Source organism: Podarcis filfolensis (genome assembly GCF_964270895.1).
Source record: "Podarcis filfolensis genome assembly, chromosome: 1".
Classification (NCBI taxonomy): Eukaryota; Metazoa; Chordata; class Lepidosauria; order Squamata; family Lacertidae; genus Podarcis; species Podarcis filfolensis.
In genome coordinates this window covers 62,140,547-62,153,741 of record NC_139604.1, presented here as the reverse complement: position 1 = coordinate 62,153,741, position 13,195 = coordinate 62,140,547, and the positions used below count along the sequence as shown (strand labels likewise).

General features: G+C 42.7%; 1 protein-coding gene across 18 annotated transcripts in view; it reads right to left on the bottom strand.

Moving 5' to 3' along the window:
• The window catches only part of BRSK2 (BR serine/threonine kinase 2), a 405,249-nt gene that overhangs the window by 51,660 nt on the left and 340,394 nt on the right, over positions 1–13,195 (bottom strand). For 10 of the 18 annotated variants that reach the window (XM_083587309.1, XM_083587321.1, XM_083587325.1 and 7 more), the window contains exons 12-13: positions 11,452–11,602; positions 7,698–7,763 (exon numbers count right to left, since the gene is read on the bottom strand). In XM_083587309.1, coding sequence (XP_083443435.1) covers positions 7,698–7,763; positions 11,452–11,602 — 217 coding nt within the window. The remainder of the gene's footprint in view (positions 1–7,697; positions 7,764–11,451; positions 11,603–13,195) is intronic. The other 8 variants (XM_083587315.1, XM_083587323.1, XM_083587311.1 and 5 more) reach the window with 1 other exon arrangement.

The following is a 13,195-nucleotide window of genomic DNA, read 5'->3' as shown; positions in this document are numbered from 1 at the left end:
CTTTTGAAATAGAGTCTGATAAAGCATCCAGTGAACTGTCTTGTCTTATTTTATGGGATCAGCCTCAGTTTTTTTGAGGCCTGGGGATGTGGACAAGATGCTTGCCTATTTGCTTACTATTTACTCTCTTGACCCTTGCTCAGCATGCCTGATCAAAGCTAGTCATGCAGAGTTAACCAGGTGGATCCAGGGATTCGTAAATGTATCACTTTGTGAAACTGCATTTCACTGTGTGACCACTTCTGAAAAGCCCGTACTGGGATCCAGAGGTTTATTCCAACTACCACCTGTTTACTAATACTCCTTTTGGGGGCAGTGTGCTTGAGAAGGTGGTGGTTGCTCACCTACAGGTGCACTCTTGGAGGAAACTGATTATCTGCACCTATTTCAATCTGAATTCAGACCTGGTTTTAAGACAGAATTGGCCCTGGTCACTCTGATGGATGACTTCCAGCAGAGAAACAGAGGGAGTGCAACCCAGTTTATCTTGTTGGATCTCTCAGTAGCTTTTGATACTGTTGACCACAGTATTCTCCTGGATCATCTCCATGGGCTGGTAGAAGGGAGCACTTTATTATGGTGGACACTACCTGCAGAAATAGTTCCAGTGAGTAGCATTGGAGGACTGTGCCTTGGCCCATTCCAGTCCGGCTTCCGCGCTGGTCATGGGACCGAGACGGCTCTGGTCGCCCTAACAGATGATCTCCGCAGGCAGCTGGATCGAGGCGGGTCAGGGCTGCTGATTCTTCTAGACCTGTCAGCAGCCTTCGACATGGTCGATCACGAACTCCTAGACCACCGCCTTGCCGACGTGGGGATCCAGGGCACAGTCCTCCAATGGCTGCGCTCGTTTCTCTCTGGTCGGGGACAGAGGGTGGCGCTTGGGGGGGAATTGTCATCGCGCCACTCCTTGGTGTGTGGAGTGCCTCAGGGTGTGATTCTCTCCCCGATGCTTTTTAACATCTTTATGCGCCCCCTCGCCCAGCTTGTTCGGAGTTTTGGGCAGGGTTGCCATCAGTATGCCGATGACACCCAATTCTATCTGTTGATGGATGGCCATCCTGACTCGGCCCCAGATACACTGACCAGATGCCTGGAGGCTGTGGCTGGATGGTTACGTGGGAGCCGGTTGAAGTTAAATCCTTCGAAGACAGAGGTCCTCTGGCTGGGACGGGACGATATGGGATTGAGGGGGCAACTCCCATCTCTTGCGGGGGTGCAGTTAGTGCCAGCACCGTCCGTTAAGAGTTTGGGTGTAATCTTCGATACCTCCCTCTCTATGGAGGCGCAGATTACAGCTATAACAAAGGCGGCATTTTTTCATCTCCGCCAAGCTAAGCAGTTGGCCCCTTATCTCTCTCGCCCTGACCTAGCCACTGTGATCCATGCGACGGTCACCTCCAGACTGGATTATTGTAACTCGCTCTACGTGGGGCTGCCCTTGAGACTGACCCAGAAACTCCAGCGGGTGCAGAATGCCGCGGCGAGACTCCTTATGGGGTCTTCGCTGCGAGACCACATTCATCCGGTGCTATATCAGCTGCACTGGCTCCCGGTGGAGTACAGGATCAGGTTTAAGGTGCTGGTTTTAACCTTTAAAGCCCTATACGGCCTAGGACCCTCGTACCTACGGGACCGCCTCTCCTGGTATGCCCCACAAAGAAACCTACGGTCTGCAAATAAAAACATCCTGAAGGTCCCAGGCCTCAGAGAGGTTAGGCTGGCCTCAACTAGAGCCAGGGCCTTCTCGGCTGCGGCTCCAATCTGGTGGAACGCTCTGTCACAAGAGACTAGGGCCCTGCAGGACCTGACATCTTTCCGCAGGGCCTGCAAGACAGAGTTGTTCCACCAGGCCTTTGGTCAGGGCGCAGCCTGACTCCCTCCTCTGGCAACCTGCACAGAGTTTTGCTTAATGGTTGCCATCAACTTGATTTTAATTAATTTTTATAATGAAATATTTTTAGAATGTTGGTTTATTTGATTGTTTGATTATTTGATTGTTGTTAGCCGCTCTGAGCCCGGCTTCGGCTGGGGAGGGCGGGATATAAATAAAATTTATTATTATTATTATTATTATTATTATTATTATTATTATTATTAATGTTTAATTATGTTTTTGTATGTGCTGGAAGCCACCAAAGTAATCTGATGGATAATAATAATAATAATAATAATAATAATAATAATAATAATAATAATATAACCCCCCCTCTCCAATTCCTATGGGCTGTTCTGGTGGTTCTCCCTCCCCCCAACAATTTGGGGGGGAGTGCAGGGGAAATCACTTCTGCACAAGCAGAAGTCCTTGTGCAGAGTTCCGCCGACAGAGTTCCTTAGATGAATCCCATCCAATGTCCCCAATACTATTTAACAACTACGGTACATGCAGCCACTGGGAGCAGCCATTAGGAGATTTGAAGCAAATGGTCACCAATATGCAGATGATGCAGAGCTCTGTTTCACTGTAACATCTGGGTCAGGCAAGGATGTGAATTTCCTGAACCAGTGTCTGGCCACAGTAATGGAATAAACTGGGAATGACTCCTGGGAAGACAGAAACCCTATACAGTAGATAGGTCTTTCTCATGGTCAAGAAATTAGACGTCTGCTTTGCATTTCCTCCACCAGAGTAGGTACATAGTATCCTAGATCAATCTTTGTCAATAGAGACCAAAGTGACTACTGCGGCACATAGTGTTCACTACCAACTTTGGTTGGTGTGACAGATATGCCCATTCCTTGGTGGCGATAGTGGTCCATGGTGTAACATGTTGTTTGGGGTGCTGCTCTTAAACTTGGTTTGGAAGCTGCAGCTTGTGCAGAATATTGTGGCTGGAGTACTGAGTGTCTAGGTATGTACACCAGTGCTTGAAGATCTGCACCAGGTGGCTATCTACTATCAAGCCAAATTCAAAGTTTTATTATTAACATGTAAAGCCCTAAACAACTTGGAACCAGAATACCTAGATGACCACCTCCCCTGTTATAGGCCAAATCATCCTTTACAATAACCAGGCCCTGTTCACTGTGCCAGTGGATCGCCAGCTGGAAACCATTTGGAAACAGGCCTCTTCAGTTATAGCACTAACCCTCTGTCCCCCACAAGAGAGATAGAAGAAGCTCAATCTCAGTTGTCTACTCAGGCGTATTTGGATGCTTGAGAGCGTTATCCTGTTCAGACTTGCTGTTTAAATGATTGTCTTATTAACAATGCATTCATTGCAATTTGTTGTATTTTGATGTCCTAATTTTTGTAAACCACTTAGGGATTTTGCCAAAAATGTAAAATAAATAAAACACTCAACTCTCCTCCATTTCATAAATGATATTGCCATTTGGATAGATGTCCTTTCAATCAGATTTGAGGTGTTACTAGAAGGTCCATCAGACACATATTTCTAACTTATTTACACCCATACACATTATTCTTTGTGTATCCCTTATAGTCCTTGTATACATTCCATCTTTGTGAAGTTCTGGTGAATATTACTGATGTAGAGAAGGAATATATTAAACTTATAAACCCACATTTTCATATATAAAAGGCCACATTTTCTTGCCAGATTTAGCAGTGTAGATATTTTTACAGTTGATGTTCCCAAATACATTATCTGGTTATCTGGATGTGCATGTAAATCAATGTGCAAGTGACTGCACATAACACATACACAAATGCTGAGAAAGTAAACAGAATTTGTGTGTGTGTTTTTATATCAATGTGGACACATAAATGCTATTAATATTTAGTTTTCCCAGAAAGGGAAAGGCACTTAGGATTTTAATGATGAGTATGGACATCACATTGACAATGGGGAAAGAAAGTAGAGAAATGAGGTTATTTAAACAAAAATAATAATCCCAGAACACAATAAACCCAGCAGCGCAGACATGTGCATTTCCTACAGTACTGAAGCATGTGAACTACGGAGCTGCAGCAACCCAGATGTAGAAGAAGCACTGAGGGACAGGGCAACAGATGAGAGACACAGAAAGAGAGAAATACTAGAAAGACTAGAAAAGAGAGATTGAGAGAGAGAGAGAGAGAGAGAGAGAGAGAGAGAGAGAGAGAGAGAATGGAGGGAGAGAGGGAGGGAAAGAAACAGTGGCCTCAGCTACCAAGACAACTGTGTGCATCTAGAGGGGCAGGATCCTTAAAGATGCAGTATTCCTTTTAAAATAAACCAAGAGTGAGAGAAATATTAAGACATTGACCAGGCACCATTTCAAATGTGTGATTTGTTATCCCAACAAGGAAATATTTTGATGGGGTTTTCTTTGTTGCACTTCTTTTCTGCTCCTGCACTTGGACCTATATTTTCTCATCTTCCCATAACCTTTTCCTCAGTGTACATAAAAAAGACCTAACCCATAAAATTTTAGAAATCCCCCTTTCCCCTTTGTGGATCACACATGCCCCCCCCCCATTTTCTTCATCCTTGCGTAGATCAGAAAATTGCCACTTTGGGTCAGAGTTAAGATTGTGCTGTTTGTAACTGATTTCTGCAATGGCTTTCAAATCATAATTATTTCTATAGATGGGAGTACAATGGCCATATATTCGTCTCATACAAAAGGTTATGGAGCATGGTTGATCTTTTCTGTGGATTTGTATTTGCTAAACTATTCTTACAAATGGTTTATCTGTAAATTGTGATGCTGCATGTCCTACTTCAACAAACTTTTCTAAGAAATAGACTTGTGGCGAGTTGTGATCTGTTTATGAATCGAGCCATTCCCAAAAATGGTTCAGCTCATGCATACCCACTGTAAAAGTCCATTTGTATTGACTTCAAGATGTGAAATGGAGCCTACTTTTGTCAGTTCTTCCAGGAAGGACAGGAACTGGAAATGTTACTCCTGTCACTAATAAAATATTGATGCATTTATAGAGGTCTCCGCCTCCTAAGCATTCCATGTGCTTCACAAACACTGTCTCAACAATGCTCAACATATAAAATAGGCTAGCATTACATTTCCCCTGTTACAGAACCAGTTCAAAACTAAGAGAGGCTGCTGTAGCAAAGTGAGACTTGTCTGTTTTTCAAAATAAAAGAAAAAACATCAGTGCAGGCACCCATTCTGGGGAAATGGTAAGTTGGCTGAGACTTGTGTAACTACAGGAGAAAAAAGGTTAAGGTGGGTTGAATGATGGTGGGAAGATCTAGTAAAACAGTTTTTTTTTCTTAAGGGAAATGCATCAAAAGCCACTGTAGTGATAAGGAAGGGGGAAATGGCCAAGGCAGGGCTATCGTCCTGATCTACCTGGCAAGAACTTTGACAGGGCTAACAAGATGTGGTTAGGTTTTCAGAACTCCATCCCACAACCGTCACTCCAGGCTGAGATTTGTATCAAGGCTCTGGCTCCCGCAACAGAGCTTGGGGACTCCCTGACGAGCACTGCACAAGACAGCAGCTCATTATTTTTCCCCAGCTTGTGAACTTTTTATGAGTTCCTGGCAGCTTGGCTGCAATGCTCTCTTCCTGCAGGCCCTCATAAAAATGAGTGCCTTGTATGCTGCGCCAGAATCAGACCATCCATCTGCTGACAGGCAGAGTTCCCTCTATCTGCAGCTTCTAAATGAGAAACCTGCAGGTCCTTTAAAAAGTTTATTTAGTGGACTTTCTTGGCCTACAAAAGCAGTTTCTAGGCTTAATTTGAGCCAAGGTTCGCAAAAGCTCAGTCCAAGAGCCCATTTTCAATATTATGAATACTAGCTCAAGCGCAGTGCAGTGGCTAAGCGACTGAGGGCTCATCCACAATTCCACTTGCCCATGCTTAGAAAGCACAGGTCCAAGCAGTTTCCCCCCTGCTCTGCTTCTTTCCCAGGAAAAACCCGCTCTTTAGCTCTAAATTAGAACAAACAACAATAGCTGTTTGCTCTTATTCAGCGCTAAAGAGTGGTTTTCCCCAGGGGAAAAGCAGCGGGACAACAGTCGATAAACAAAAATGTGGATAACAGTAGGAAGCAACCAGTTCAAATCTTGCCCCTGCAATGTACTCACTAGTCAGATCAGAGCCAGTGGGTGTGGGGTGGGTAGAGTGTTGGACTAGAACCTGGAAGCCCTGGGTTCAAATTTTCACTAAATTGGGAAGCCAGTCTCTCAGTCTAATTTAACTCATAGGGAATTATGAGGATTAAATAGGGAAGAACCACATATGAGGAAAGGTGGGATATAATTGTATATATAAATAATAACTCTCTTCTGCTCTTAGCTCCCAAACTACAAAAATGGATATAGTGAGTTTACTAATAGGCCAACTGTAATGATCACAAGACAATGTATATGGAGCAGTTTGAATACTCAAGTGTTATTCATAATGCAGTGGCTAGGACTTCTTTCCCACAGTCTGCAGGTTGGGTGTAGACCAATGTGCCTTTGAGTACATGCATAATATTTTTCTTTGCCCGTGTGTAACTACAGTGAGACTCCACATACTTAAGTATATGTCATGCTTCCTTACAGATTATATGAGTGTAGTCGCAAAAGGTTCCTAGGTGATAAACTAGGGGTACAATCCACTACTAGAAAACTCTCATCTATCTCAGTGGGATTTGGACACTATCTGCTGTCTATGTTCGAAAGGAAAGGACTTAAATGGTTCAAAACCTAGTTAATGTTCTAGAGCAATGAATAATTGTCCAGATGGTTAGAAAAGAGTAGATTCTATTTTTCAAGTGAATGAACTGGGTGCTGCCTTTGTCAATGTTAACAAGACAGGAAATATTACACAGTGTTATTACTTTTATGCCTCATTTTTATCACTGTTAAAGGCTTTAAAAATGAAACAACTCAAAAGTAGCAACAATGCCTTCAACAGCTGCACCAAAACAACACCAACACAGAGTTTTGGCTGGTGCATTTTGTCATGCAGAGATGAGAAAAGCTGCACCTTTGGAAACTCCATCTGCTACACCAGTCTTAGCCAACCTGGTGCCCTCCAGATGTTTTGGATAACAACCCCCTTCAGATGCCAAAGGCAGCACTGCACAATTATTAAGCCCGCTTTCCCATTAACAATCTTGCTCCTATCTCTTATGGCAGAGCGCAGCACCTTTTGGCAACTGAACTGTCATGGCTGAGGAGGGCAAGGAAAGTCAGCCTAATCTTCAAAGTTCAAGATTATTAATAATAATAATAATAGCTAACATATTTTATGTAGTTTGCTTAAGGATCGGGGGCCCTTCTACTGCTGGTTAAATGGTTTACCAATACCAAATTTGGCTTCCCCAGGAGTACCATTGCCTTCCTCCATTTGCCAGCATAGAGGCAAGAAAGGTATATGGAGGAAGAGGTGGCTTCATCCCAGGGACTTTGGGAGATGGAGGAACCCTGGCTTGTCACCACCTGTTCCTTCCTCACTGTAGCTCTCCTGTAAATTAGTTACTGACTCATGGTCACAGAACACACTAGTGCAACCCCAACCCAGTGCCCTCCAGATACTATTGGACTACAACTCCCATCATCCCTTGTCAGCATGGTCAGTAGTCAGGGATAGTCCAGCATCTGGAAGGTGCCAGGCTGGGGAAGGCTGGAATAGTGTGCTGATGTGGAGAAAACTAGCTATTGGTCCACCCAAAACTGGGTCTCTTTCTCTCAAGTGCAAGCAAAATTTTCCCCAGTGAAGAAGGTAAGTACTGCATCTTTAAGGAATAGCAGTGAGGTAAAGGAGAGGAACAGATTGTTGGTGTTTATACCTTTCTTCTTTGTTGAATTTGGGATTGGCGTCACAGATATCCAGGCTTTTACTGAACATTGTTTTACTATGGCAGGAACAAAGTGAGAAAACAGAGTTACTAATGTGGACATTCATATGAGATTTGCCTGACGCAGTCCCTGACACCCACCCACCCAAAGTTACCCCACCCATTTTGCAGAAATGCTCTGGAACAGGGATCAGAACTGTGTTCCTTTACCAATTGGGTGTCTTGCCCCGGAAAGGTACCAAATTTATGGGTGTACTCAACTTAGATTTGGCTTATACTACACCAATGAAGCAAGTGGGGAGATTTTGATACTGAATTTGATGATGCAAGCTCAAACCACAACTCTCAAGTTGGTCATGGTGGCATGAGGCAAGATTCATTTTATACAAACCATGTCTCTAAAACTTCTTGCACATGCCTTCCCCAAACCCAAGTTAGCCGATGAGGAAATGCTGACCCAAAGTAGAATCATATTCCTCACAGAGATTTGTGAGACATGTCAGAATTCAGCTGAGGCCACCAATATTAAACATGGTCTGAAGAATGCAGATTCAGTTAAGTGGTTCAAAATGGCCTCTGCTATACGTACCTTGTTCCCACAAGTCCCCCCTCCCCCTCCCCCCATGGCCTCAGCTGCAAACAAAGGCCTAAAAGACAGGTCTGGCCTATGGACAGTTGATCTGGAGTATACCAGACCCAAATGAAAGTTGTCATTCCAGATAATCAGTGTAAAGTACCCACAAGAAAAAGGACACCAGTTTGTTGATGGAACCAACTCTCCCAGCTCCCCTTCCAGTTCTTAATCTGCTCCTTGTAATTCATTCTGTTTGCTTTAAGAGAAACCTAAAAGCCTATGACACCCATCTTTGGAGGGAGAAAAAAAGAACCTGTTGCAGGAAAATGCACCATGAACGTGGCAGCTGCTATGGCATTGATGTATCTTGGGGGAGATGAAAGGCTGAGTTTAAATATGATGAAGAACAATGTACTAAAGTCCCCAGAATACAAAGAATAAAAAGAAATGATGTTTACAGTAACCAAAACAGCAAATGGAGGAAGCAGGATTTTCAGTAGAGAAGTATTGAAAACCAAGTAGGTTTTGGGATATTCAACACTGCATTTTATCTCTTCCCTCAGTAATAGTGAACAGGGAGGGAAGAGGCAAGGAATATATAAAGAGTCAGATACACTGGAAAAAAAATGTAAAGCACTGAAGAAGCTAAGTAACACTTTTTCCTTACAGTACATTAGGGTTGGCAACTAGAAGAATTACAATAGGCCAGTCAAACCAGCACAACAGATACCTGTGCACTTTTGAGTCTCAGGCAGCCAGGAAGACAATGCATGGCAACAAAACATTCCAAGCACAGACAGACAGAAAGCAACTGAAGGTAGAGTTATGCTGGTACATAGCTCCCTCATCCCACCCCTTGGCAGGTTTCGCATGATATTAAATATTCTTCACAAATATGTCAAAGAAAGGATAGAGGTTCTTTCCAAAGACCATTAATATTTGTCCTTTCAGCTGCATTAACTATGAACCCCAACTCTTATTTCCCCCCAAAACCTATGCCAAGATTTTGTGTGGTTTTGTTCCACAAACCTTGGGTTTTGTACCACCACCTGCAGTGTATTGACACATCAAAGGCTCCTAGGTAAGGATGCTGAGAATTATCTGCTATAAATCCTGTTAGAACCACAATTTCCAAACTGTCTTAGGAAAGGAAATTAGTGCTGGACCACTTATGTCTATAGTGAACATACACCTTGAGAATGTTGTTCTTAAGGTCAGATGGAACTCTAACAAAAATTACCTTTCAAATGCTACTTGGAGCATAATACTATGCTGAAAGCCTTACAAAGTTTGCCTCTTGGTTGGATGTACTTGGGTTTTATTACTGATGGTACTGACAGTCTTCCTGTCAGATGGTCACCATCTCCAAACACCTTTGTTGTTAATGAACAGTCCATGTTCTGAATAAGTACACTGCCAGTAGTCTATGCTGTATGCCTTTGCAATCTGAAGATGAGGTGGCTCATCTGATTTACCAAAGTACAGTAAAAAAATAATAATTCATTCTATGTCTGTTCCATTTCCCTGTTCACAATCACACATTGGTACCTTCCTTTAGCAGCTATGGCCTAGCAATCAACTATATGAGCAAAAGCGCAGATGTTGTGTTTGGCATGCATTCTGACTCACAAAAATCTGGACACATCCTTTGCTGTGTGGCACAACCTTTTGTATAAAAGCATCACTTCAGAAAAAATTCTCTGGACTTCTGTCAGTTTATCAGTTTCTACTAAAGCAGTGTTCATGCTCCCCATCCCCTGCCAACATTCAAATAAATAAAAGCACACACTCTCATTTGGTGAGAGACAAAGCTGTGTAATATTTGCACTTTCCTGAGAATCTGCTATGCAACTGCCATCCCAAGGTGAGAGATAACAGGAATTGTGCAAGCTACTTTGCTGTATCAGGATTAAGGCAAGATCTTAGAATCAGGAAATGACATTCTTCCTAATTTGGGTTTTCTTTCTCAGTTGGCTAGTCCTAGCAAATTCTACCCAGACAAGTGCCTGATGTAAACAACTGGAATGCAAAACAGCATGGTAACTGTCTGCAGGTGAGTTTCTGATATTATCACAAGCTGTCTCCATCATTCTGTTCCTGAAGAGCTTCATTGTTAGGTAAGCAAAATTCTCAGCACCCAAAATGGACTTTTAGAGTTGAGACAAGGGAGCCTATGTAATCAATGGTGATAGCTCATTATTGTAGCAGTTTAGCCTCATCATGCTTACACTTGCTTCTTAGCCTGTCATCTCTGATCCAATTGGCCTCAACCACTACATCAGGATACATTTACCAAATTACCATTTCACTACTTACTTTTCAGGCATCCTGTTGCTGCATATCTCAGACCAAAAACTGTACAGTGCACAGCTATGTACCCCCAGCAATCAAATTTGGTTAGTCTTGGCAAATTGCTCTTTGCACACACTAGAGGTTTAACTGCACTGGACTACAGGCCCTCTTGTGTTTTCTACTTGGCGACTGGACATCAGCTAAAGTTGGGGAGGATAACTGCTAACAACTGAGGCACAGGTCTGTGTTGGAAAAAATTAAATTAAGCTAGATGCACAGAGTTCTTTAGTACATTTCTATATAGTTTTAACACACATGGGGATTTCCTTTCATCTCTTCAACCTTTAGACTTTCAGTCCCATTCAAAATATAACCAGAAGACCCCAAAGAAGTTCACTGAGCTTGTGCCTTCTGGGAACTCCTTTATTTATTTATGGCCATCTGCTGCTCACTGCAACACCATGGCTGCCATGTTTCTTCAGACAGAGATCGGAGATAATTGATTTTCACGTAAGAAACATGCACACATTTTTGAATGAGACCAGAGGCTATGGTGACACTTTTTATTTAGCTAAGATGTTTATCTTTAGCCTATGCAAGCTTCTATTGGTAATTATTCCCACCCCCACCCCCCGCACTGCTCTGAAATGCTGGATGCAAAGGAGTAAAAAAGTATACATATAATTTTTTTAAAAAGCAACAGTAACTAGAGTAATTAAGTAATTAAGTAATCTTCCTTACAGATTTCTGCACAGGCTACTGTGAGAAAACCTAGACTGATGCTCCTTCACCTGGATAAACATAATGGTGCCAGCTGAGATGCCTTCTGAAACTCTGATGGCACAGACTTCCTGACTGTTGGCTTTGGGGACCACCTACCTCTGTCCATGCTGTGCCATTTCAATCGCTCTGCGAGCTGGAACCGGGGATCCTCCATCTGTCACACTCAGGACCTCCATTGACTTCCTTTCTGGCCTCCGCTTCCCATGTCTGTTCAGCATTGGAGAGTCCACACGCTTTCTGGGGGGGTCTTTATGCAGAGATAATGCAGTCAGCATGGCTGAAGACACCTCAGATGTCCCCGGCTCAAAATACTTTGCTTCCCAGGAAATACCCACACCATATTTTCTAAACTGCAAAAATAGGGGGCCCCAGTGGAAAACTGAAACATTAAGACTCCTCTGTACAATATCACATATGAAAAACCCCTCTTCGCTCCATGAATATCTCTCAACTATGAGTTTCCATTCAGAATGGAAACCATGAGTATCTCTCAACAGCTTTTCAAAAATGATCTTCAACAAATGTAAGTAAACAAGTAAAAACAGAGCTGTGATTATCTGGAGGCTGAAATGAAAAACAAACTTCTCCCACTTGCACATAAGGTTAGAACACCGTTAAAATAAATTACGGTTTAAGGTGGGTAAGCTGGAATGACAAGAATGCTCACTTCACTCCTCCACACTGCTCTTGCCTTGCTGCTTGGAACAAACCAGAGTCTGTTTAAGTCTGAACCCAGGCTTGTGATTTATTTCTCTCCAAACAAACCATGCTCAGAAACCATGGTTTGCTCTTGGCTTATTGACTGTAGGAGGAGGAAGCAATGAGTCCTGGTTCAGGCATCATAGTAAGCCAGACCCTGGCTTGCTTCCCAGTAGCACAGCAGAAGTGGGAGATGAACAAAGCAAGCTTGCTGCTCACTTGCATTAAGCCATAGTTAATTTTTATCTCTGGTTTAGCTTTACGTGCTAACCAGGCCAGTGTGGCAGTCACTGAAATGGAGATTACAATATTCCAGACAAATAGCAGCAGTCACTGAAATGGAGACTACAATATTCCAGATGTAGAGATATTTTAGGTAAGAAGGTTTTATATTTGCCTGTAAGCAGCTACTTAAAAGTTAAATGAAGGCATCTTAGAAGGGCAAGCAAGATAGAGCCTAAGCTTGCAGTATTAAACTAACATTTACTGCCAATGGGTCTTGTAATAAAAAAATAGCAAACATGGAGTCTGACATTTACTGGAGGATACTGTATAGGAATCTGCCACTTTTAGCCTATGCAACACTCAGGAATGGTCCAACAGTGTTCTGCCCCAGTTCTCCAACAACTTGCCTTTTCAATATGTTGCATGTGTTAAAACTCTTGTTTTGCACTGAAGAAACTACTGCCCTCTGACAAAACAGCGGTTTTCAACTATACCATATTTTATACCCTCACGTCTTGATTTATGTGACCATTCATATCATCATCCCTCTTCCCCAAGGAACCAAAACAATGTTACAGCCAGGCAGAATGGAAACAAATAAGCATTCTTGCATGTGTGCTGATGAGTTTGTTCTTGACAGTAGGGTTGCTAGAGCAAAGTTTTAAAAAGAAGAAATGCTGCTTTCTATTCTCATAAATCTGCAGTGGCCTGTATATAGAGATATCTGTGTGCTTTGTGCAACTGTGGAATAATGTCAGACTACATTGCAGGAGAAATTTTGATTCAATAGAGAGGAAGAAAACATACTTCTGAGAGAAGGGAACCACACACATGCACAGGATCAAAAAGAGGAAAGTTAAGAAAAGAAAAGAACAACAGACTACCAGAGTTGAATCATTCATTTAGCATCAGCTAG